Source organism: Phoxinus phoxinus (assembly GCF_949152265.1).
Source record: "Phoxinus phoxinus genome assembly, chromosome: 10".
NCBI classification, from domain to species: domain Eukaryota; kingdom Metazoa; phylum Chordata; class Actinopteri; order Cypriniformes; family Leuciscidae; genus Phoxinus; species Phoxinus phoxinus.
The window spans coordinates 15,828,744-15,855,782 of NC_136885.1; the positions used below are offsets into that span (position 1 = coordinate 15,828,744).

At 39.9% G+C, this 27,039-nt stretch overlaps 1 protein-coding gene across 2 annotated transcripts; it reads right to left on the bottom strand.

The window, feature by feature from the left end:
- Nucleotides 1-1,260: 1,260 nt before the first annotated feature.
- On the bottom strand, nt 1,261-26,957 carry setd2 (SET domain containing 2, histone lysine methyltransferase). 2 transcript variants are annotated; one of them, XM_079624652.1, is made up of 22 exons: nt 26,330-26,957; nt 20,722-20,844; nt 19,314-19,335; nt 15,216-19,204; nt 14,934-15,065; nt 14,565-14,693; nt 14,351-14,474; nt 14,162-14,239; nt 13,808-13,905; nt 13,558-13,702; nt 12,749-12,883; nt 12,483-12,611; nt 11,125-12,306; nt 9,901-9,949; nt 9,531-9,801; nt 8,511-9,309; nt 7,014-7,139; nt 6,266-6,402; nt 5,966-6,077; nt 3,912-3,986; nt 3,701-3,802; nt 1,261-1,771 (listed from the first exon to the last, which is right to left on the bottom strand). In XM_079624652.1, exons 2-22 carry the CDS (start codon nt 20,748-20,750, stop codon nt 1,601-1,603), a joined length of 8,034 nt encoding a protein of 2,677 aa, XP_079480778.1. In that variant the 5' UTR covers nt 20,751-20,844; nt 26,330-26,957; the 3' UTR covers nt 1,261-1,600. The 2 variants fall into 2 exon arrangements, with proteins under 2 accessions (XP_079480778.1, XP_079480779.1); XM_079624653.1 differs by lacking the exon at nt 7,014-7,139.
- Nucleotides 26,958-27,039: the final 82 nt, after the last annotated feature.

Sequence of the window (27,039 nt, forward strand, 5' to 3'; positions counted from 1 at the left end):
CTTGATTATTTTAATACATTATTTAATATTTATCATTTATAATTACAGTTTTTTCTAAACTTCTCCACTGACCCTTTGTACACTAATTTAAAAAACCCTGTTTTAAGCTAATGTTTTAGTTAATGCAGCCCTTTTTTTAAACCAAGGACTGGGCCTTCAAACTCCACGTCAGAGGGTAAGAAAGCCTTTTTTGGAAGTAGTGGGTGACAGCATTTTATTGCTGGACGCTGATGAACAGACACTATTTCTTCAACACATAGGCATTAGGTGATAAGAAAACCAAGCCTTATTTTTTTTAGAAAACAGTTTATTTTATCTTAAAATGTTTTTACACTCAATATGACAATGTGCTTGCACAGTACTTACAGTGGAGTGGGGTGAGACTCCTATTTGCACATAAAAAAAAAGATCCAAAGTCTTTCTACAGAGAAAGCAAAGGAAAAAGAAACCATAATGACACCCCAACCTTTAAAATCCAACCCAATAAACGGAGCAGTGGGATAGTGCGGAATTCTGTTTGATTTAGGAACAACGGAGCTGCACCGGCGGGACGGAGGACTCGGATCTAGTTGCATCCTTCTAATCCCGTTTTCCCAGTCTGGTATATTACACATATTTACAACAAGACATTTTGGACCTTGTCTCTGCTAATGGTCTCAAAAACTAACTCTCAATATATTCACATATAAAGCAATATAATACATGTCTTGAAACAGATTTAATGCAGGTTAATAAGGTGGGGGGGTGAGTTAATTAATGGCCAGAGCTTATGGGATGGTAAACCTGATCAATCTATACGTGATGGCCACAAAAATAAGCTACAAACTGCCTGGAGGGCTTCACATATGCCTTTATGACATGAATAAAAAAAGTGAATGTAAAAACAGTGTGAAAGACGTTGATAAAATATCATTGCTACATAACCTTCCCCCCAGTCGAGAAGAAAATTAAGACCAGGGCAAATGGGGTTAGATCACAGACCTGCACACTTCTATAGACTAAAATCCATAAAAACAATGCCGGGCGACCCATGGCCAGTGAGTCCAAAACGACTAGTTCTGTGGATAGTTGATCTAAGACATACCATAATCCTTAGCGTCTGTCTTTCTCCTACCCTCTTTCCTCGACTAATGTCAGCGAGGAATCGGGACCTTCGGCGGAGCAGGTAAGCTAATAAAAGCCCTTGGTAACAACTACAGTAATGGTGTGGGGTGGCAAAGGAAAAGGATTTTAATGGTCCACTTATTCTTTTTTTTCCCCCCCTCTAGAGTTTAGGATGATCCTCTTCTTCAAATTGATGAGACTTGCCTTAGAGATAATTTGAGAAGACAAAAAGAACTTGGAAAGAGTCTGTGTAGCACCCATGGATTGCGTCCTCCGCGCCTCATACCGCAGCAGTTTATCTCATCATAATAACGTCCCCTGTGTGGGACGGCTCAGGCAATGCCCCCTCCCAGAGCAGCATTTACGACATGGTTAGAGGGTCAGTGGAAAAAAACAACAGGACTCGCGCTTGAGCCGCCCTGTACCGACGCACCAAAACTGTTCAGGCCAGGGGTGTTCGGTTGGAAAGAGCTGCCAGGAGGTTCCTGGAGTCGCTTCAGAGTAGTAAGTCCAGCTCTGTGTCTTCCTTGGGTCGGTACACAGAGCCAAACTTCTGCATGTACTTCTTGATGTACTCCTTGGTCTTGTGTTTGACGTTCTCATTGCATTCAAGATCTTCAGGATTCTTGCAAGACTTCAGTTCCTTGTTCATCACCCCATGAGTCAGCTGTGAGCAGACACACACACACTCAGGTTTAGAGATGTAAAATAATCGCATCTATAAACATGACATGTCATCATAATAAAAGACTTCAGTGAGCACATCATTTGCTCCCCCTCATGCCATCCCAGATGTCTGACTTTTTTCAAATGAACAGATTTAAACAAAAATGATAAATTTCTTGTGAGTCCATATAGTAGACAGATTTTTTAAAGGGAAAAGCTGCTCATAACTGCTGGTCTAGGATCAGTTTCTCCAAAATAATAGCATATTGGCAATCAGGCAAACGATTGAGTGCGTATCTGTGTTTGCGCCATGGAGAACGTCAAAGTTTTCTATTTACAACGTGTGTTTTTGCAGCATTGAGAAATGTAGCCAATCACAGGCATTTCTTGAATGCAATGGCCAATAAGGGGTCTTTTTAGTTAGAATCCATTCACAGCTCAAAGCCGGAGTTTTTGTCCAGTGCCAGGTTCTGCACACTCCCAAATCCTCTCATTATAACAAAGTATAGATATTATGCGAATAAGAGATTCGTTCTGCAATGCAGAGAGCTTCATTGATTATAACGAAACTTCGTTAGATCGCGTCATCGAAATGAACTAAGATGAGTGACAGCTTTTTAGTGATTATAAAGGGACTGCTCTACGCCCGCTTTCACGGCAATATAAAATCAGTTCAGAATTTGAATACATCTTCAAGCTTGACCAGCGGCCACATACACCCAGCAAAGCTTCGGGAGTGCCATCCTCTGAATGTATTTGAGCAATTATTATTGTCATGTATACACGATGGTCTCATTTAATTGGGTGGACCAACCCTTGTGTAGCCTCGCCACTGCTTCTGACACGGGTCGAGTCCGATAATAGTGGCCTCGGGTAAAATAAATGTGCGTTTACAGAGTGGAATTCTTTTAAACTATCCCAACCTCACACACAGAAAACCAGGTAACACTTTATTTTACAGTGTCCTTGTTACATACGTTTTATGTATTTACCATAGAAATAACAGTAAATTATGCATAATTACATGTAACTAACCCTCAACCAAATCCTAATCCTACCCTAACCCTATAGTAAGTGCATGTAGTTGCTTAATAGGAAACACCACAGTTTACTGCTTCTTCATGCAGGTTTTTTCTTTTGCGCACAGAAGCGGTTCACCAGAGCGGAGGTAAATAATGTTGCAGTCAACACTAGCGGATCTGTGATTATTAGGCTATCCATTTGTTGTACTTTATTTTTTCAATCCACTGGTCACAATTAAAAGAAATTACTTGCCGTTTACATTGTCGGGTTTGAAAAAATTGCCGTCGGGTCTGATGTTATGTGGTCTGTCTTGGATCAGGTTTTTTTATTTATGCACGCTGGGTTAGGGTAAAACATGATTTGTGTACAGATGTTTGGACCCGAGAAGACCTTTACTTCTCGCCCGAGTTTCACAACATGCTTACATTATGCTTCACAACATGCTGACATTTCAGTCACATGAATGAATGTATGACAGTTGGCTGAAAGCAGTGATTTATAGCTTAAAACGTTGAAAGAAAGTTGAAAATTAAGTGTTTTATATCCCCACCCCCTTTCGGCTTCAAAAGACATTGTTTCAATTTGTCAATCATGAGGGATACATGACATCATGACTCACAGAGATGGATTACTTTTTAAAAAATAAGAAAGTGGGACGGGACAGCATGAGGGTTTTAAATTTTCGATAATCCATTCCACACGGAGGTATGTCACAGACGTAGAGTCAACTCTTTTCTTCTGTATTGTTTCACAGTTTTAAAAAGACAAGCCATAAATTAAAAAGGTGCAAGCCATAGATGTCTATGATTGCGTAGCGATGCACGTGCTTTATCTTATCTATATCTGAGCATTTAAAAAGACAGACATAAATGTCTGTTTTTAAAAAGCATACAGACACACACATTACCTTTCTAGCAAGATGTTTGAAGTCTTCTGTGTTACTGATACGGCCCAGCTTGCAGTCCGGCTTGCGGTACGGATTAAGGCATTGCACAATAAACTGTGACATCTGAAGAGATAAGCAGGAGAAATTGAAAGGTTAGACGAGTCGGACACATGAGCTAACGCTATAATAATTTGGTTAAAAAAAAACAAAACAGGGAGAATCTCAAGCTCACCTCCTTGCGGAAGACTTCTTTGCTTTTTTTGGCCAGCTCACTAGATGTGTCTGCCTCGGCGGTCTTTGTAGAAAACTGTGGAAAGGGTTCAAACAAAAGCCAACGCATGAAAATAAATACTGTGAATTCTGACAATTTGTTTGGAATATAAAAAAACACTGACAGTTTATTTGACATATTATTCATGTAAGTGTATCTAGAGATTGTTTTAACATTCTTTATCAAAACATACTCGGGATACTAAATTCTGCAACGAGCAACATTAAACACTGTAACTCCCAGAGTCCCCTTAGGTAGCCGATATGACATAAATGAGAAGAATCAATGCCAAGAGTGTCAACTCATTGTCCCAAAGAGAAATCCTGTGCGGACACAAAGTGCTGACATACTGACAACTGGTAACGATATCTGTCAAAAGTTTAATAGTTATTATATTTTGAAGTCTAAAATGAAAGGACGACTGCTGAAAAGACAAAAGAGATTCTGCAAAGCTTGAGTCCCAAACAAGAAACCACACATCAAAGAATGCAGTTTCAACAGCTGGGTTTGATTAGAATCAGAGAGAGAGCGAGAGAGAGAGAGAGAGAGAGCGAGAGAGAGAGAGAGAGAGAGAGAGAGAGAGAGAGAGAGAGAGAGAGAGAGAGAGAGAGAGAGAGAGAGAGAGAGAGAGAGAGAGAGAGAGAGAGAGAGAGAGAGAGAGAAGAAATGCAGAGTGGGATAGAAGGGAGAGAAGACTTTAATGACAGACCAGGATGGTTGTGACCTTTGAGATGACCTCTCGTTTATTTGCATCAGATAATGTCTTAAAAGCCAATGCCTTTTAAATGCTGAGGCAAATCTAAGTGCTCTAAGTGTTTTCCTTCAAAAATCCAAATAGCTTGTCTCTATTCGGATGAGCCGCAGCTGCAAACCATTTCATCCTTGATGACTGGAACAACATCTTCAATTATCCAGAGAGGACACTCAGTCCCAACATGCATGTACTTAAGCGGAAAAAAAAGAAGAAAAAAAAAAGTACCGGTACTTAAGGTCTAAGTCGATAATAAATCAAATCAAATATAAATGAATAAATATTAAAATAAACACCACCAGTATTTTGACATTGAGTACTTAATTTGGTACCAAAACTGTCTGAATGCACGCCTTGGTCAAAATTACCATACCAAGATGGATATTATGTAAATAATAACAGATTGTGTAAAAGAAAAAAAGAAACAAATTAGAATAAAATGAATATGCCTACAGGAAGTCAAAAAGCAATACTGACAAGAAGAAGAAAAAATGGAACATCCACTGCTCTTATCAAAATGTTTTTCTCTTATCACTGACGTTTTGTATTAATAATTTGTCTTTTTGTCTTTATTATTGTTCATATCTTAAAATCAAATTTAAGACTTGAGCACAAATAAAATAAATAATGAATGTCCATACAGAACAAATCCATGAGCTCAAAATAAATCATTCAGCAAGGACTTCATAGTGAAAAGCAACAATGCATGCGAGTTTAAAATACACAAAACATGTTGTATTCCTTACATACTGTACATATGTAATAATAAAGTAAAACAAAATATTATATGCAAATACATATTATAACAGGCAGGTAGAACATCCTAGTATTGCATTCGGACCTAATGCAATGATTGGACACACATTTTTTTGGTCCTGAGACTTCCACATATTAAGACCACTTCTATTATTGATTACTATCAGGATGTGAAGAGACTAGTTTCAACCAGTAGAACAAAAAGTGTTTATGAAAACATAACCTTTAAGACATCTAAATGCAACTGACCTCTGGTATTAACTCCTTTGCATGTGAAATGAGTAACAAATGTCCCACAAAGTTGCTGATCTAATGTGTAATCATGGACAGACATCTGTTAATGTGGTGATGTCAACACTGTAACAATTTCTGAATTACCCGTTTTTGCCGTTTAGTTTTAGTAGATGATCTGGGTGTTATTAAAGAAGAACATTTACCATATTTCTAACTCAAGGTTGATGAAAATCCAAAGATTTTTCCCTTTAAAGCATGAGGAATTGTTTAATACCTTTGAAGGATTTTCATCGTATGTGGGCGTCCCGAGGTCCATCTCAGCCTCGTGTTCTAGACTGCCTTCCTCTGTAGACCCATCCCAGCTGGGAGGATCCCACTGTGTTTGCCTGAAAGAGAGAGAGCACATGAAGCAATCACACTAAGACAATAGAAGACATGCTCTGTCTGTCGGTGATGTCGTAACTCATTAAATCAATCCATGCTGATGTCGTCAAGCTTAATTGAATAAAAGGAGGTTTGATTCTTGAAGTTTTAATGATGTACAGACTGCTTGTTTAATAAGGACCATTCATACCTGGTGATGATGTGGTAGTAATAAATCCTGCCCTCTGGGTCTCGCGCCACTTTCCAGCTGGGAGGCAGGATAATGGTTTTAGGTTTGGGAGGGGAAGGAGGCGGCAGGTCAATGATGCTGTTGGGTACGATCATTTCCTGTGGTGAATCACAGTTCAGGAGAGGTTAGTCCGAATGTTCAGATTCCTGGAACCCTGTTTATAGTCTAGAAAATGCTAATTACAAGCTGTCTAACAAGACCATGATAGTATAGCATAGACGATGTGACCACATTAATCAATATTTAGGAGTAATAAACATATAGCTTATAGTTCTGTATCGAATGTACACGCATCACACTGAATCAAACCCGCATTACAACTTGTTTTTAATTCAGAAGACACAAATCTCCAAGTTCCTGTCTTTCGGATTTTAAATTATCATGCGTCTTTAAAATAGTTTTTCTTTCATCTTTATCATTTTATTTATGCTTGTTGTTTTCAATAAACAGGAATAGCTTGTTCAAGTCATCTTATTTGGTTACTGGTTATAGAGCGCATGTGTGGAAAAACGTTTTATTTGACTAATCGATTACTCATTTAAGTGTTAAATTAGACTACAAAATGACTTGAAATTCCAATTCTTATTCCTTACGTGTCTTTATGATTACCAAGAAGACGGAATGCTTAAAAAGACAAAGTAGGAGTAAGAGAGAAAGAGAGAGAAAGAGTAACAGCGCCCTCGTCTGGTGACAGGCATGACTTGCATACCTGCTGAACTGTCTGAGAGGTGACAATGGTGGTGACGGTGCCTCCCTGCTGCACTACCACACCCTGTTGATGACCCGTGTACACCTGCTGCCCATGCAAGTAGTTGGCAGCTGGCTCAGTGTATGTCTGTACACAACCACAAATAACAGTATGCCATTACATGCTACTTGTTAAGACTGATTATGCTTAAGTGTTCACTCTTCAAAACAAAAACACACCACCACTGAGTACATGAAGAAGTTACGCCCTGAGCTGTCATTGGGTGTAGATATTGCATGAGATGTCAGTTATACTCCTGTGTGACAGCCATGACTTTCATCTCACAGCACTGGTCCCATGAGTGATCATTTCCCGATGGACAAAATAGAGTCCCGCCTATCATTTTTTTTTCTCATTCGCAAAGTCATTTCACTCCGATACACGTCACAATAGCGAAGACAAATAGATGCAAATTCAGTTTCATGCAGACTTTAAAATGAAGTCAGTTACAATCTTCTTTCTTTTTTTTTTAGTCTATCCAAACAAAAGTTGTTTTGAGATCCTTTACCCTCCCCGTAAGGATATCCTGTCTCTCTAGCCACTAAAATAAACGGTTCGTGGTTCAAAACCAGCATGTTTCCAAATGAAACAAGTAAAGACAGATATTTTCGACCATATTGTGGCGTACATCCAGGTAAAACAGATTATCGAAAACAAGAAAATTGTAAGAAGTTTATTTAGACTAAATGATTACATAATTCCGGCAAGAGAAATGTTATTTCACTGTTTTTTTCAAACAATAACTGCCTTTACTTTGATGTAAATGCACAAATTTGTGCAGCGTCATCATAATGTTTGAATTACGAATCCATACATTCTGGCCAACACATTCAAAACTAAAATTCATGACTTTAAATGCTTAAAAACTCAAAATTGATTTAGGCATATCACTATGTGAGAATTAGTGTTGTCAAAAGTACCGACTTCGGTACCAAGTCGGTACTGAAATTTTAAAAATGTGACGCTTTGAGCGCTGTTGAGCGGAATCATAAACACCTCTGATTGGCCATTGTGTTCACGAGCTCATCGGATATGTCTGTGATTGGCTACAATGATCAACGCACGGGAGCGTTTGAGAGCACACTGAAGTGTTTGAAAGTGTTTTGAAAGCAGGAGCGTTTGAAAGCAAAAGCAGGCGTCTATCAGCGCCAGTGGATCGATCCGCTGATAGACGCCTGCTTTCAAACGCTCCCGTGTGTATCTGTGTAATCGCTCGCTGAAGAGCGTTATTGATGTATATTTACAACATGTTTTTGAAGCGCTGATCATTGTAGCCAATCACAGACATATTTGATGAGCACGTGACAATGGCCGGTCATTCCGAGGTGTTAACGATTCTGCTCAGCAGCGCTCAAAGCGTCACATTTTTTAAATTTCAGTACCGACTTGGTACCGAAGTCGGTACTTTTGACAACACTAGTGAGAATAATGATTAAAAGGGAAGTATTGGTATCCAACCTGTATGACAGGAGTGCTGGTTTGCGGGTAGCCTGCAGGAATGCTATAGATGGTCTGGCAGGGCTGGCCCTGATAGTAGATGGCCGTCTGAGGCTGTGCTGTGGTAGAATACTGCTGGGTGGGCTGTGTCTGCACCGTGACCGCCTGCTGTGTGTTAGGGTCCCAGAGCGTGGTGTAGCCCTGCTGACTCTGGACCTGCGTGTTGGCGGTTTGCGCAGGCACCGACAGGACGGCCACGCTCGGGTCCTGTGTTGGCACAGCAGGCTGGATGAACTGCTGAGTCTGTGTGCCAGAAGAAAGCTCCAGAGAGGCAGAGATATGTGCCAAGCTGGAGGCAGGACAGGCCTGGGTGGTGGTGGAAGAAGAGGGTGAAGCTAGACCGAGATCTGATATGATGGGCTGAGTAGGTGTTTGTTCGAAGGGACCAGCAGCTGGGGTGACACAAAGAGGCTCTACAGGAGGTGTGGGCAGGAGCACTTTTCCTGCATTGGGATTGGTGGGATCCACATAGGTCTGGATAGGGTATCCAGGCGGATAGGTTATGAAGCTCGGACTGGAGGTGTAGGCCAGTGGGTTAAACGCAAGCGTCTGTAATTGCTGTTGTTGTTGTTGCTGTTGTTGTTGTTGCTGCTGCTGTTGTTGTTGTTGCTGTTGCTGCTGTTGTTGTTGTTGTTGCTGCTTCTGAGCCTCACGCTGAGCCATTTCCTGTTCAAAGAGCTTTCGTCGTTCCTCAGTGGACAGCTTGTTACGAGACTCTTTGGTGTGGAGTTTCTTCTTGCTGCTGTTGGCCTGCTCATAACTACAGAAAATAATGCAAGAAGATCTAAGTGCCGGTAACCAGACTTTGAACATCTCTCATGTCTTTTTAAGGAATAGTTTGTCAGAAAATGAAAATCGTGTTTCATGTTGTTCCAAACACTTTCTCTAGGAAAGAATGAAACTCGAACAAGTTTGGAACAACATGAGGGTGATTAAATCACAGAATTGTATGCATTTGTTTTATTGTGCCGTAAATCTTACCGGTCATCGTTTCTGCGGCCCCTTTCATAAGCTGAAGGTGGAAGAGGGGAAGTGGAGCCTCGTCGTCTTTTCCTATCTGCACTGCGAAGGGACGATCTCTCTCCATCCCTCTCCCGCTCACGGTCACGGTCCCAGTCCCGCTCACGCTCCCAGTCTCTGTCCCGATCTCGGTCTCGATCCCGATCACGTTCCTTCTCTCTTTCCCGCTCTCTCTCTCGACTGCTCGAAGGAGTGCGAGGGGTCATCAGGGCTTCCCGATCACGACTGCGATCTGATAGAGGAAAACAATGGATCAGAGGTCATTAAAGTAAGTATGAAATGGTTTAAATTAAACTGGGTTGGATAAGAGTATGATGCGTTCTTGACCTACCATTTGACTCTTTTTCAACCTGGCTCTTCTTTGGTATCCTGTAAACCTCCTGAGAGTGAAATAAAACAGCTTGTTTATTTGTGATCCAAGCCTTCAAGTACACTATTTCTTTTAAGAAGTAACACAGATACAGTTAAGCCCAAAGCATACTGAATTTTTTAAGTTTATGCTTACCATATGAGTAAAGCTGAACACATAGCCTTTCAAAGTATACTACATTGTGGTGAAAAAAAGTCCGAAATACAAATTTAGGTCTTTATTTTACTACACTTAGTCTGTTTGCGTCTGTAGATTTCTCCTAAATTCAACAAAAGTTGGCGTTCTAATTTATCCCGCTGCTCTGCGATCGCTGTCTGCACCCTGTCATCACATATACCGCTAGAAAGCTCTCTCTCTCTCTTCTGTACAATGCTGTCGGATCCAAATATAGTAATTTCCTTTTTATCAGCAACCAATCGTGAAAGTACAGTGGGGCATTTAACTCTAAAAGCGAAATCTCATTGGCTGATGTCAATTTCTGACTACGTTTCTGATTCATTCAGATGCATCACGTGACGTGCTCTGACATTTCCAGAGTGTGTTTTTGACTGGGGTTCTGTTCAGTTGAAGGCCATAAATTCTGGGTTACTAAGTTTTGATGTGTTTTATGTGGTTTGTATTGTTGTTGCTAATGATTTGATAAGATATTGTTTCTGTAAATAGCCTAGTTATTTCCACTAAAAAAAAGTATGATTTTTTTTTATATTACAAAACTTTAAATGCCGTTTTCTCAAATTTGTTAATAAATCATTCCTGGCCTGATTTATGTGACATTTTAATAAAAGAAATATGGTGAAAATTTATTTTTTTAAGGCTATGGACAGTACATTTTGATTTCCTAGGTAATGAAAGCATATATCCTGAAATCCCTCTGAATTTTTTTTTTCATCTTATGTAAACAGTAAACGTGGTTAGAAAAATCAGGCTGTGTGCGTACAGTATGCACTTACTATGCTAATAAAATGTAAAAAGCACAGTATTCATACCCTAGGATACACGTAAAAAATAAAAACTCCCCGCTTTACTAGTATTGGCTTTAGGTTAAACACACTATCTCCAATGATCAGTCCCACTGTACTTACAGCATTACTACAAATACAGGTATCAGTGAGAACCATAAAGAATCAGTATTTGCACTTGGCCTCCAAAAAACTATATCTGCTTTTAAAAAAATCGTAGTCTTGCCTTTAAGTCTTTCCAACTGTCCAGCAGCCGGGCGGCCATGTCACAGATATCAGAAGCCCGAACTTGTGGCTCCTGACTGCGCTCGCTTTCGACGTCAGAAACGCCTTCCTCCTCATCTTGAGAGGGCGTTCCCACTACAGCGCCCTCGACTGGAACAGCCACAATAGCCAGGGCCGATGCATCAGCAGACTCTGCAGCTACAACAACCTCTGATGACGTGTTTTCAGTAGAAACAGTAGCAGAAACAGGTGGAGTGGTCTCCAAAGAGACAGATGGAGATTCTGTAGGTGTGCTCTCTATGGCAACAGCTGTAGAATCAGAGGTTACACTCTCCATTATAACTTCTGATGGTTGCGTGGGTGTGATTTCTGCCATGCTACAACTTTCATTCCCTTCAGAGCTAGACTGTTCAGAAGATGCATTCTCCACCTGGGTCTCAGTGATGGGAGTTTCCACATCAGCAACTACATCGTTACTAACGTCTTGTGCAGATGTGGTGTCTGTGACTGAAGGGACCTCTTCAACAGTCACTGACTCTGTCTGGATCTCTGATGGCTCCTCACTCTTGGTCTCTACCACAATCTTCTCATCCTCCACAATCTTCTCATCCTCTAGTTGTTCTTCAGGCTTACAGATGAGTTGTTCTTCAGGTTCTTGCATTACAAGTGTCTCTCCCTCACTGACAATGGCCTCTGGTATTGAAAGTGAGATTTCTACAGTTTCAGGGGGTTCCTCTTTCAATCCGGCCTCAAGCTCAGCTTGACTTTCAGAAGGTGCTTCAATGCTTTCTACTTTCACCTCCCTTTCAATCTTGGCTTCCAACTGTGAAGCCTCATCCTCCATCTCTTCCTCTTCCTCATCCTCCTCTTCTTTTCCATCTGAAGCTTTACTAGCATCGGACAGTGCGCTGTCCAGACTGTTCTCACTGATGATCTTCAACCTACGATAGACAGCTCGCTTGGGAGTGTCCCCGTCCAGCTCAGTGGCCAGCTTGGCCGGTGGACCATCAGGAGTGTTGAGGGGCGTTTGGGCACGGGAGGTGCTCTCACTGGAGTAACCATCCTGTTCGGCCGGTTGGCTGAGTGGTCGGCTTTGAGCCCAGCGCTGGATAAACTGCAGCACTCGGCTCTCCTCCAGCATGTTCTTTGTTGAGATAGGTAGCACTGCCAGAGCCTTCATTATCTAAAAAATTAGCAACAACGACAAAAAAACCTTAAAGAGACTGCACCTTAAATTTCTATGCATGAGTTTAAAACTATACAGCCTTATTATAATTCAGCAACATTTACTAAAATATCACACCACAAGGAATTTCTAGAGTTTGCTCAAGAAACATAGCAGAAATATTGAATTTTTACCTCCATCTGTAGCTTAATGTTGTTTACAGAGTTGCTCTTAGCCTCAGAAAGTTCAACCATAAATATCCAGAGCAGCGAGAGGCCGTGGTGATCCAAAAACTGCTTCAGGCACAAGGGATTCTGGGTATTCTGCACAGGCATGCAAAAAACTCATTAAGACCAGATAATGCCACACCAAAAAAATGCAGCAGTATGTCTTCAAACACTGCAATGCTGTGCAATCTAATAAATCAAATTCATCTCAATGTGACATTGTTGCAGTTTACCTGGATGAGTTTAAGGCAGGTAAGTCGCTGCTCCATCGTCTCTACTCGCACCATTAGTCTGCAGAGTGCGATCACATCTTTCTCTCCACATAAACCTTCTCCATTCTCCTGCAGAGCCTCCAGTTCCTCATCCAACTGCAGAACAACGTCAACCAGTTTAGACACCAGCAGCGTCACAGGGGAAATCATTCTTGTTCTCGATCAAACTGTGGCCATGGCAAAAGCTCCCTTCCAATTTTAAGTTATTTCATTTCACGTACCAGGAGGATGTTTCTATTTAATGCCATAAAAGAAGAATGCTAGAGTGCAAACAAGCTAAAAAATCCTTAAAATACAATTAGCTTGAATGCATGCAGAATATATTAGCCATGATACATGCAATTAGCATTTATGGAACAGGCGCTGAAAGTCTCAGAGCAATTAACATGCAAGCAAGAACAAAGCTGACCCAATTCAACCACAGATCATTGTTTTGGTACTGCTGGTTTTTAAGGTAACGCTTTGCCTACAATGATTTGAAAAATCTAGCAGGCCATATGTTATTCGTGTCTAGCTTTAACACATTCTTCAAGCACATGTTGTGAATAACTAACAATGTGTCTGAAAAAATAATAGATTAATATCAGGTGAGGGACTTGACATGTAAAACACTTTCAGTCAATGCATGGATGCATTCTGAATAAATGACAGATTAATATTAGGTCGTGGACTTGACATGTAAAACACTGTCAATGCATGGGTTCATTCTGTCTTTCTCCTGTTATTTCCAAAAGCTGGATGTAGCACAATAATTGAGCCCACTTCCTCACCGTGGTAAGTGCACTGTCAGTGTCTTTCTTCCGTGAGCGTTCCTTCTGTTTCTTCCCACCTGCTGCTCGGACACTGACCCGAGTCTCTCCACCAATTAAACCCCGACAGCTAGGAGCTCCACAGAAACACTTCTGGGCCTCTTTACTGGTTGACAGAAAGAGGAAGTTGTGACATTATGGTCAACATTTATGTCGTTTCATTTTCAAGAACAGTAAGGCCATATGTTATATAAATTATTTGATCTTTTACCCATATCTTTGGAACTGATAATCAAAAGTGAGCTCTGCTCCAGCTGTCACAGCTTTGGAGGTGAAGAAGCCAACACGTAGCTGGCCATTCACAGTCCACTGCAAAGGGTGCAATAGATTAGAAATTCAAAACAAAGATTTTACATGGAAATCAAAGGCTCTAAGTTCCAGTAGCACTTATTCCTACATGGGCAACATCATGTAGGGATGTGCAAAACAGACACAATCAGATGCCTTTCTTAGCAATATTTGGATATATGAAACAGACACTGGGTTATATGGCTAAATAACCATTTACTGCATGTTAGCAAGTAATCATCCTTGATAACTGATTAATCATTTCAAGTGCACTTACTTTCTGAGTTTCGCAATTGGGTTCACAGCTATGATTCATGAAACGGGAACAGTTTCCTTTTAAAGTAGCATCAATTATCTGCAGACATAATGGAGATATATGCATTGCTCGTCTTTTTGAAACTTAATTCATAAAAGTTAGCAACAACACTTTGAATTCTCATCTTTTGCACCAATGACATTAACTCACCTCATTATTTTTCAAAGCCATGAAATAATAGTGAATGTTCTTGTTTCGTGCATACTCCTTCACCCGTGCTTTAAATTCCCGGTGATCCAAAACTTCTCCGCAGTATTCTAAAACAAAGGTGTTCCTGGAAAATATATATATAAATAGGTAACTTGCATAAAAGACAAAGAACATATCTAATAAGCACTTGATAACTGAAGCAAATAGTACTTACGGCTGTAGGTCTTTGCCTGCTCGTAAACCCCAACCTTTGCTCTCTGTCAAAATTACCTCAAAGTCTGCATGCTGTTTCATTTGGAAGCGCCGGTTGGAGCAGTATGCTCCATTTAAACACCGGGAAGAGCTTGAAAGAACAAGAAAAAGGAAAAAAATTATATATATATATATAATTATTTTGCCTTTCATGTTCTTTCTGCAAATTAGAACAAGTTGAATCAGTTGAAGATTCCAGTTTCAACAACTGCAATCTGCCAGTTATATAAAATCAGCCAGTAGCATAAATACAATATATTAATTACAGTCTATCTCTACAGGTTCTCTCTGCTAGAAAGCAAATATTATGATGTAGTAGCAGGATATCTACCACTCAATCATCAGCAAGCGATTGAGGCAATCTTCCCCACACGCCATTATCCCTCGGGCTCGCTCTTCTCTTGAGAGGATAGCACACTCACACTGCATACGCTTGATGTCACGATGAGACTTACTCTTTTTGCTGCAAGGACAAAGATCAGATTTGATGAGCTTTAAGAAAGTTCAGAAACTTTTTAAAAAAAACAGTAGAGAATGGTGCTACCAACACGAAGACTATTAATTAATTTGCCAGGGACAAAAATGGGTGTAAAAAAGAAAAATAGACCCTTACCGTTCAGTAAGATACATATTTTCTTCGATGAGGTCAAAGTAGGGTGGCATTTTTTTCTGCTTTGCCTTTTCCCTCCACACAGATGGATCTCGGAAGTTGTTAAGACTGAGCAGTGGGCGCTGCACTTCTTGAATTTGATGGAAAGATTCCTTACTATCTTTCAAACTCCTTGAGTTCTCATCTAAACTATCCCTTTTACTGGTCAGACCGGCCTCAGCCTCATTATCTGATTCAGATTCAAAATCTTGACGTCTCTTTTTAGGTGGGCCCCTACCTCGATGAGGCTTTTGGTTGTCTTCTCGAGGGGCTTCTGAGATGTTCTGATTTTCTGTGGTGAAGCTGCAGTTGCTACTTATCTCATGGGCTTGGACAAATGGGGATGATCCTGGAAGATCAGCAGACAGAATAGATCCTTGTTTGATCCCTACTACCCTTCTCTCACTATCGTAATCATGGTCATTGGTCAGAGAGTCTGGATGGATCTGGTTAACTGAATTGTGATACTGAAAAGGCACATGCGTGTTGACTAGTCTGCTGGTTTCCGAGATGGCAGACTGAGCCCATGGATCTTGTCTGTGAACATTATCAAACAGAGCAATTCCTGGCTGAGAAGGTCGTTCGGTGCCATGACTGCTGTCGGGTTGCTGAAAAGTACTGCTGGGCTGTTCTGACTGATTAAAGTCCCAGGCCAAGCTATAACCCTTCCCACCGCTGAAGTCATTTGAGTCCCCATATTGCTGCTTTCCTCCCTTCCTTCCATTCCAGCTATCTGGTCTATCATGGTACTGATGGTGATCCGATTCGGGTCGCCTGCAATTCTTCTCAAAACTCTGAATAGAGGCTTGGTTTATCTGGACACAGACATTTGGTCTTTCTTGGGCACCCCAGTTCTTGTCCACATGAGCAGCGGTAGCCTCCGAATGGCTGGTGCTGTCAATCATGTTGCTTTGCGATTGGTAGGAGACCCCTTTAACATCTGGAATTGCAGCTTGTGCACCGGCATTAAAAAGTGCAGCTGATGATACTTCAAGCTTGGACTTATTGTTAAAGCCATAAGCAAATTCCCTATTAATGCTTCCATGTGTGTCGGTCAGTTGCTGGCCAGAAAACACTGAGGACCCAGGAGACGGTTCAGTCAAATCATTTGTCTCAAGAGCAATGGTTGAATTTTTTGGCACAACCACCACAGAGTGCAATCGCTTTAAGGAGACCCGCTCATCATCTGAATCAGAGTCCGATTCTTCACTCTCACTGTCCTCACTGTGGCATTTACCATCATGGTTTAAGGAATCAGGGTCTTGAGTTTCAGGCCTTGGTTTGTCTACATCGATTTTCTCTTTACCAGTAGAACGGCAATTAAGGGGAAGATCACTAAAAACCGTAGCATTTGTTGACTGAGGAATTTCAACAGTCTGATTTACTAATTCAACATGGGTATATTGGTTCCCAAGGTCAGATGTGTGGGAAATTAATTTGTGATGAGATTCATCTGAGGTTTTGTCTTGTATTTGTCCTTCTACAGATTTTTCAAATGGTAATTCAGAGTCCTGTTTCTGTGTAGAAGATTCATCAGGGGTAGTATCATTGTTGAACTCTATTTGTTTTACTAAAATTACCGTTTTCACATCTGGAGTCATTATTTTGATAGGACTTTGATATTCTGAAGTGACTTGACCAACAATGTCCCATCTGGATTTTTTAGCACTACCATCCTTTTTCAAAATCTCACTAGCTTGTTCAGAATTCACGCTAAGTTGCTCAGAATCTTTTTCAAAAAGTTGAGCACTCGGTGTGACGGGTACACTGATTGTACTAATGCTTAGCGATGACCCATCCAATTTAGTGTTTAATTTCAAGCATCCTCCAGCTGGTAATTCTTTCACAGAAAGAGAAAGAGGGTCTGCCAGTGATCCTACTGAATCCTGACTGGGAGAGTGGCCTACGCAAAATGACTCGGCCGGTCCTTCTGTCAGAGCTTCGCTTTGGATTTGAATCTCATCTTTTATTCCAGGTTTATCAGCCTCAGTGGAACTTCTAACTTCAAGGCTTCTACTAGTTGTGGAAGTGGATTGCTTCAAACTTTCAGTCATCTTGTGACTCTCAGGGACATTTGTGCACTTTTCCAAACTACTTAAATCTTGGTTTGGAGGCTGATGCTCGGTTTGTTGATCTGTTTCGAACAAATTAACTTTGAGTGTAGCTTCATGCATCTGTTGAGAAATGCATTTGGCTTTAGGCAGAGTACAGTTGTCATCAATTTTGTTGCATTCCTTCTGAGGAGTAACTGAACTGGGGACTAACTCTGACTGCTTTGTGTTATTATTGTCTGTTGATTGTCTCTCTGTTCCAGTAACATTATTTAAAGTCTTGTGATCCATTAAATCTGTTTTTTTGGTCCGAGACCCAGATGATCTGTCTGATCCTTGTGACTGATTTCTTTTTCTGTGCTCCTCATCAGAGTCAGAGCTGTTTTTATGGACCTTTTTCTCAGATGTTCGAGATGAGGTAGCTCGGTTGGAATTTGAGGTTTTAGCATTCATTTCCGATTTTGAGTGGGCACTAGATTTCCTGTGAACGGCTTCTGCTTCAGGAGAGCTCTTTCTATTGGATTCAGAATCACCAGCTTTTAAATTAGATCGTTCTGATTTTGAATGCTGTGTTCTTTTGTCTGACTCAGATGATCGAGAACAATCTGAGGGTTTTAAGTCCCTGTGGGATCTGGAGTGAGTGGATGATTTTGATTCTTTTTGTGAGCTAGAGTATGTAGAGGATCGGCTTGAGTCACTACCTCGAGTCCTTGTGCGCCGGTGGTCATCCTCCGAGTCAGAGCTGTCACGAGACCTGCCATCAGTACGAGACCGCGAGCTTCTCCTTTCACGATGAGGAGAACTTCTATGAAACCTCCGCTCAGAATCATGGTAATGTGTCCTTGACTGTCTCTCACTCCTTGACCTTTCAGATCTGGAATAAGAACTAGTTCGACAGCCTCGCGATCTTGACCGTGAACGACTTTTGGTCCTTTTTCTGTCTCTGTCAGAACGAGATGATCTTAAAGACGTGTGCCTGGAGTCACGCTCAGACTTTGCCCGACTCGACCCCTTTTCATCTTCTTTCCTATCAGACCTCGGCTTTTCTAATTCCTCTGTTTTGAAATTAGAGGATCTTTTCACTTCATTTATCTGGGATTCAGATTTTATTTTATTTCTATGGTCACTAGATTTCTGGCTAGATGATGTACGAATTGAATCCCCATCAGACTCCGAACCTGGAAGTGTGCTTTCTGATCGTGGCTGGGATTTTCTGTTTTCCTCATGCTCAGAATTAATGGAAGAGTCCATATCTCCCTTCCCAATATGGGAAGAAACAGGACCTTTAAGGCATGAGTCTAATTTCTCCTGAGGGTTTTCCTCTTTGATAACTATTTCAGAGGAACTATCAATGACAGAGTTCTTGTGAGACTGTTGCACTGAGGTGTCAGTTTCAACATTGGCTGAAGATCTAATTTTGTCTGACTCAGGTGGGACTACTGGTTCTGAAATATCTGCTGAGGCAATGCTGACAATGGAGTTATCCTCGACAACAGTAACGTTGAGAAACTGTTTCTTAAAATGCATCTTTCCAAGAACATGTTTTGATTTGAGTGGGATGGATACTGGAGCAGGTGCAGTCTGGTTCTCCCCCACTGCTGGAGTATTTGTGTCCACATTCTTGGTTTCATCAGTCTGTCCTGCTAGATCTGTAGTAGGTACAGCTCCAGCTTGCAGTGGAGAAGACTGTTCACTTGAAGATTTCTCTGGGCTTGGTGGGGCTAAAAATACATTTTGACGTGGTTTCTTTGTCTGTGCAAAGCTAAAGGAGACCTTCTGTCGACCCTGTTCCTCAAGGTTTACCTTCGCCTTGTTTCCTTTAGGCAGGAGATGGTTAGTCAATACGACCCTGGGTGCAAGGCCTTTGAATATGACTTGCTTCGGGAGGCTTTCAACCTTGATCTAGTGATGCATATAAAAAATAACAATTTAGCATTTTATAACCATGTTGTGAGTATGTACATACTCAACAAAAAAACAAACAAAAAGATATCTAAACTTAAAGACCTACCAAACAATCGTTTACATCTTCCCTGTTGTCAAATGAACAGCATGAAAAAAAAGAAAGCAGAACATTAGTCCAATTTTAAAGAAAATTAACAACCTGCTGCCAGATGCATAAACATAGCCATTATGTTAAGACTGTGTCTTAACCAACTAGCGATTAGTCAAATGGCAATCAGTCTTACTTTTTGGTTTCAAATTAGACCAATCTATATTTTTATGTAACTGGCAGTTATGAACAGTATTAAAAGAAATATGACTAACTTGTTATAGCTACTAGTCAAAGCAGTTTATACAACCTGCAATTCCTATGAAATAACATTACTATTTTATCCAAAACGCCAAAAAGTTATAAAAGGTCTATGACACAATTATATGGTTTATATTTTCTTTCTATTTTTGAAGTCTCTTCATATCATACAAAACTGACTTGCTACACACTTGCAACAGCAAATAAGCATACTGCTTGCTAGTTCTGATATGAAACCTAAATGAAGCTACCAAGCAACAACTAGGTTACATGTTCCTCTGAGACTAATTTTCTTCATCTGACCTTCATAATGGAGTCACTCCACAATGATAATAGTAGTTATGGGAGGGGCTTTTAAGTTTTAATGCCATTCATATGTCATCTGTCCGCAATATTTGAATCTAACATTACCCTATTTAATATTTTTTTAATAATGCCCCGATGGCACCATCAAGAATCAGGTATGTAATGAATAGCATTTTGATGAGTGACCCACTTTAGCCATTCTAATGCAACATTTCTAATGATACTGCTAAAAATATATCCCTAATGACACTCACTAGAAGCATAAAATAAACTGAAACATCAGGCATGCGAAATCCATTTTATACATAAGCTCAAATACTGAACACTGCACAAAAGCCAAGAGCTGCACTGTTTGTTAAAAATCCATACAGCCGTGTTCAAGCAAGTCCAGCACATAGGCTAAACGTGGCAAGCAAATGAGTAACAAAAGTAGTCAAATCTGAACACAGATTCTTTGTTAAAACTTAGCTCACAATATTCAGGTTTGAATACAATTACTTATGGATTATACATTATACAGCCCACGGCCCCCAAACAAGATGTTGATGTTTAATATTGTGATAAAAATTCAGTGGCGTTTCTCTAAAGTTTATTTTAAAATAACTAAGGGGCAGAGTGAGAGGTGAAATGCAAAAATTTTAAATCTTTTAAGCCTATATAATATATTATGCAAGCACTCGGTTATCTAAAATCCCTCAATAGTGCAAAACCAAATTTAGCCTGGAACTGGAGAAGCAGGATTAATATTGCAGGGACGCATGGCTTAACATTCTTGCATACTGTCCGTTGACATAAGGAGCTAAAGATATATTGGCCCATGTCAACTTGCAGTTTAAATAAATGGTATACTGCATCCTACCTGAGATCGGGATTCAACAGAGCATCCATGTTGAGGCAGATCTGATGCTGAGCAGCTTGGAGGAAGCTGCAACACTGGGGCAATCCAACTCAGAGAAGTATGCTCTCTGACAAAATGTCACACCTATGGAGAAGAGACAGCGTGCCTTAATTCAGTCAATGTAGATTCCCTGATACAAATAGCCTATGTTCAATTTCAAAATTGAAGATCTCCACCACAGATACATCACTGGATGTTTCTATAAGTGCTAAATTATATTTTATAATTCGGTTACTGTGTTTTTGCTGTCTAGGCCAGTGGCTTTCAACTAGTGTTGACAAAAAAGGGTCACAAGTCTGTTTTGAACTGGTCGAGGACAGCAGGTAAAGACTATGCTAAAGTTGCAATGAAATGGATAGAGCTATGGAATATAATCATTTTTACGATGCCGATGTGAGCCATTCTGAATTTATGCATAAAAACAAAAGAATAATTTTTTTTAATGTAATTAAATAGGCCTAACAAACATACTAATGTACTGTTTTATCTTTTTAAAAGTACTCTTCTTATATATTAATAAAAAAGGTTGCATCCTTCAGAAGCAAAGCACTTGCATCAGATGTTGGCAGATAATGTACCAAGCTTCTTGAAAGCAGATATTTGGGCACATTTCGGCTTTTATGAAATTCATGAATGAGAAAATTAAGTGATGTTAAGAAGAGTTAAGCACAATGAGGCACGAAAAAGATCGCAATGCGTTACCCGTGCTGACTGATACACCTGAAGCGTGTGCACTGTACACAGAAAGACCATCCATTTGTGCTTTGTGTCAGAAGTAGCGCGAGCATTTGGAGAACGGTCAGGAATTTAGTGTGTCATGACATTACTGTGTCACGTTACTACCGTATGTGTAACATTAGACGTTTTAAGCAGATTCATCATCTGTTTTACCTTTACCTGGCACTAGCAGTCCTTTCACAAACTTGTCCATTATATTCTTACACTGCAATACTCATTTCTGATTCTTCAATCGGGCCATGTAGTGCTCTATTATTCCACGACAACAACTGATAAGTGGTTGGTTCCAAAACTGATTGTAAAAAATCTGATCTGTAACATTAGATCTGTGCATTATGTCTAAATATAATAAATCTGCTGCTGCATGCTTCATTAATGTTGATCAAACTCACCCACTGGGAAAAAAGAGAGGGAATCACCCACTGCTCTTGACAGAATAACTTTTGTAGTAAGAGTGCATCGTGATGCATTGAGAATCGTTTAATAATCGAATCGTTGCAAGTGAAGATTCACACCCCTCTAGAAATGGAAGTAGAGACAGATTCTTTTGATTCATATTGCAACGTACATCCGAGGGTATGCATTGACGTCACTTTCCTGCCGGAACCCGACATGCAGCCAGGAATCATGTTTCCTGACATTTATATGTGCTTGATTTCAACGCCGGGGAAATACATAAAGTAAATTTGCTTGTGAACGCTTTATATAAATACAATATAATTAGGTCTAAATATGGGTGATCACTTATATCAATGCTATACATGTATCATTCAGCCCTAAAACTTGTATAGTTTTTTGTCAGTGTTTATTTAAAAACATCCAATTATGCAGAATATATGATGGTAAATATTTAATTGATGATTTGTCAATACAATTGTTTGTCTTTCGCAGCATTCACACTGGAAAAAAATGTGGTCTTTTTGCGACTCATTGGGAGTAACCGCAGTCACTCCGGCCGACGGTGACCACGCGCATACTCTATATACTGAAAAGGACAAATGTATGGGGACGTTTTTTGAGACATGGTCATTGCATTCAAAAATGGATGCAGAAAAGCTGCAGGGACAGGTTTACATTCACTAAATTATTTGAGTCTTGCATACATGACCAGAGAAAAGTCTGTGAATTTCACCAGTAGATCCAGTTATGACTTTGATTAAACTTAAAGAAACTAATTAAACATATACATGGATTTATAACATACATTTTTCAATTTTCATTTCATGTTGACTAAGAAGCAACTAATTATTTAATTGTGCATAATTAAAGGGTTAATTCACCCAAAAATTTAAATTATCATAATTGATTTACCCTAAAGGCCCAGATATAGCTACTTCAAGCGAAATCAAAGAACAAACTGATAAACTGATGTGACATCATTTTGAACAAAATCAGGCCGAAACGAAGTTAATTTTGGGAGTTTGAAACAGCTGCTAAACACATTCCTGCTACCGATGGTCTGTGCCAATTACGTATTAGGTAGGTGACCTCATTTATAAAACTGTGCGTAGGATCTTTACTAAAAGTGTACGTGCGCCCGAAAGCCAAAAATGGCGTGCGCAAAAAAATATTCAGTCTTATAAAACCGTGCATACGCCAGAACCTGCGCAGAATTCACTTTATAAATCCCACTCAGCGTAAGATTGTGCGCACGTGCGTCTCCTCCCCGAAATAACCATATATGGAGCTTACAGCGCCTAGTTTTACTATGCATATCCTCATCTGCATATCATTTACATATGATTATTCATCCACGTGATAACATGTTTGACGGTAAGACATGAGGAAAATATGAAATACGGATGTGCCGCCCGTCACATTACATTACATTCCACTGGCCAAATAGTAGCCTATATTTAATTGATTTATATTTGTAATGGAAACAAATAGACCTTGTTGTGCATTATATTTGCACAATCTGCTATTATCATGTTAAGCAATTATCTCTGTAGTTAAAACATTAAAACACAGCATGCCAGAGGAAAAGTGTTCAAAAGCATTGCATCCTACACAACAAATATTTATAGGCTATTTATTGAATATATATATATTTTAACTTTTCAGTAAATGTCATGTAGCCTAGTTTAAGTGTTTAACCCTTTTAATGAGAATGGCATATTTAATCTAAATGTTTATATCAGAAGTAAAACATAGTTTAAATCATTATTTTATTTAAACTGTTATTGTGAACACGCACTGTAGCCTATTTATGATGACTCATAATTAAGACCATCATCTGCCGATATGCGCAGATATGCGTCAGTTTCACTAAACGGCCCAACGCGCTCGCTGGCGCGGACATTTAAGGTGTGGATATTTGCTTCAAGTGATAGGCTTGGTGAGTGAAATTATATTTGTATCTTTCTGTATATGTATAAATTTATTTTGATTTTCTGTCTTAAAGTGACCAAAAAGACATAACTCCAGCTCACCATCGGTGTCGCCAAACTGCTCCATCTCCAAAACGTTCGTACGCATGGGTCAGAGTTTGCGTGCAGGTGCGCACATTTTCCCGTCAAGTTTGTTTTTATAAATCACAACTTATGCGTCGGAAGTGGCGTACGCCTCTTTCAGGGCCTGTTTTGTGCATACGCAACGGTTATAAATGAGGCCCCTGGGTGTGCGCGGAGGCTCTGCCTTCTTTCCCATGAAAATCTTTTCTGGTTCATGTGGCTTCAGTCGGTCGCTGTTGTACTTCTGATAAAACGAGACACTGACACTGTTTTCATGTTTAATATGGTTAAGCTGCTTGATTTTAATCTATTGTATAAAGTGATATATAAATAAAATGTACTTTACTGGAGTGCCGTAGAGCTTGTGCAAACATATCAACGATGCTATGATCATATGCTTTTCTTATGCTTTAATAAAATGCTTACTGTTTTCTTAATTTTGTTCTGTATTAATTTTGTGATTGAGAGGAAAGCGTGCAGCACATATTTACATATTCATCTTAAAGCGTTATCCTCTTATCAGAGTGGGCGGCGTCAGATGTTCGATAACAGTATATCGCTGCACACGTATTTCGAACTTCGTTTTAGCCCTAAATGAAAAACAAAAAAGAACTTTGTTGTGAGTATATTGGATTCGGGGCCTTTAAGTTGTTCCAAACTTGTATGAGTTTCTTTCTTCTGTTGAACTAAAAAGAAGATTTTTTTGAAGAATTTTGGTAACAAGACAGTTGACGATTAGCCATTGACTTGCACAGTAGGAAAAAAATACTAATAAAGTCAATGGCTACCATCTACTGTGTGGTTACCAACATTCTTCAAAACATTTTCTGATCAACAGAAGAAAGACACTCATACAGGTTTGGAACAACATAAGGGTGAGTAGCCTAAATGATGACAAGACTTTTTTGGGTGAACTATCCCTTTAAGACAGTAAATGAAATAAGCTTATTGACATTTCAAAAGGGAAACACTTTTCATTTAGCTGTCAAAACAATCTTTACAATATTCATATATCACTCTTGTCTTGAATATTAATATGGCTGCTAATAGTAAAACAATATTTGGCCTAGCCCTAGTGTTTGTTCCATGTTTCCGGCTGGTATATTACACTTCTGTGTTATTTATGGATTTACAAAATGACTGTTTTCATATCAGCCTACATGTCATGGTTAATCATTTTGCATATTGGGGCTAGCAGTTCATTGAAATATTCATTAATTTCAAGTTTGATTTTTAGGATGTGTATGCTTTAGGCTAATCTATAATCTTTTTAAGAATAATAATAGTTAAAGACTTAGATCTGCTATGCTTGTGGAAACGAGAAAATGCAGAATTGAAATGGTCATCTAGTTGCTTGTAACAGCAGACATTAGTGGAGGGAAGAGCACTTATCTGGCTCAGCAGGACAAACTGCCTTTTGTCTCAATGTGAAAGGTAAACTAACTTACGTGCCCTGGACGCACAATATGTGTTCTGACATAAATGAGTAACAATGGATTGTCGTTTGCTATGTCCAATAATTATAGCTTTATCGTTGATCATATAATAAAGGATTATAAATCGACATGTTGTGGCAAAGTGGCCAAATAAATGCTTAAATACTGCAGAGGAGCGCATGTGGGTGACATTTGTTTGCACAACATAGCAAAATTTTGTCTACAGATGTCTCAGTTCAATTATTGCTGTGGATGACCATAACGAACAGAGTGAACAACTCAGGTTCTCTAATAACACGGCCTTCGGTTCGTTACCAGTAACTCCAGCAATGGCTGTCTTGTTCATAATGTCAACGAGCTGGCACGTAACCGCGGGGAGCTAAAAAATTTACCTCGTGGATATGAGGCCTACACGGAGGCCTCGCTGCATCTATTTTCACTTGTGTATCCAGAACATACGATATACATTGACATTACAGTATTGTCTAGTAATATTTTAGACATTCTGTTAATTTCTAGCAAGAAAGAAAATCACATTTGATATCATCTTAGTAAAAAAAATGATCGGTCCCTGCATATAGTAACGTTAGTTTCCTCGGCTCGCTACACAGTGAACTGTCGCTATGGTCACCCATTTAAAACGTCTATGATTGTTTATTTTTCATAACAGAAGCTAACGTTATTTGTTGAGCTTAAACTGGTTATCTACAATACGCTTTTCTCTACAAACCTAAATGTACAGTTTGACCTATGGTTTATGCTCTGAACCCATGAAAACGGGTCACCGTGAGCATTGGGTTAGCGAGTTAGCAGCAAAAGGACTAACTAGATAGCTCAATGGCTAACTGGTTAAAATCTGTAGTGCATGTAGGTTTTCACTGGGTAACGTTATGTGTTGTGTGCCAAAACAAACGCACAGTAACTTAGCTGTAATGTACTTACTTCGTATACTTCTCCAGTTCGGTCAAGCGCTCCATCTTGTAGGACAATGATGGCAGTTTCTTTCACTTGTTTTCTCCCTAAACATCCAGCAGAACACAAACGTCAAATCCACACGGGGCAACAATTCGCCTGGTGTTAGATAGCATGCAGCTAGATCCAAATGCTTGCGTTTAATGCTCGGTCCACGGTGATCAAATAAATTATCATTAGACGACTCCTCTGTACTGGTTTATCAGTACGAAGCGGGTTGTGGAAGGCACCATCCTTTTTGTTTCATGGTGTAGTAGGGCAGCCTCAGATGATCTGGCGGAGTCGATATGCGATGCACCGGTCGCGGGACTCGCGGCTCCTCCTCTCTCGTTGCGAGCCACAGCTCATGCAGCGAAGAAGAAGGTCGACTGATGTGTGTCTGCTGTCCAGAGGGACTGATGACGATCCTAGTCGACGGTCGTGGGGCCTTTGTTAAGCTATGAAATCTTCCATTACTAGATAACGTGGAATCGAATAGTTTAATTCGAAGGGAACGTGTCGACAGGCTCAGCTAAAGACTGTTTAGGGCTTTTGGTCAGACAACATGGAACATGTAACGTTAGGCCTTCAATGGTGTGGGATCCAAGAAGTCAGTTTCTCAGTAGCCTATTATCAGGGGTTAAAATGGAAATGTGAAATTGAGGAAAATTGGCTAGTTGTATATGGCAAGCAGTTTAAAC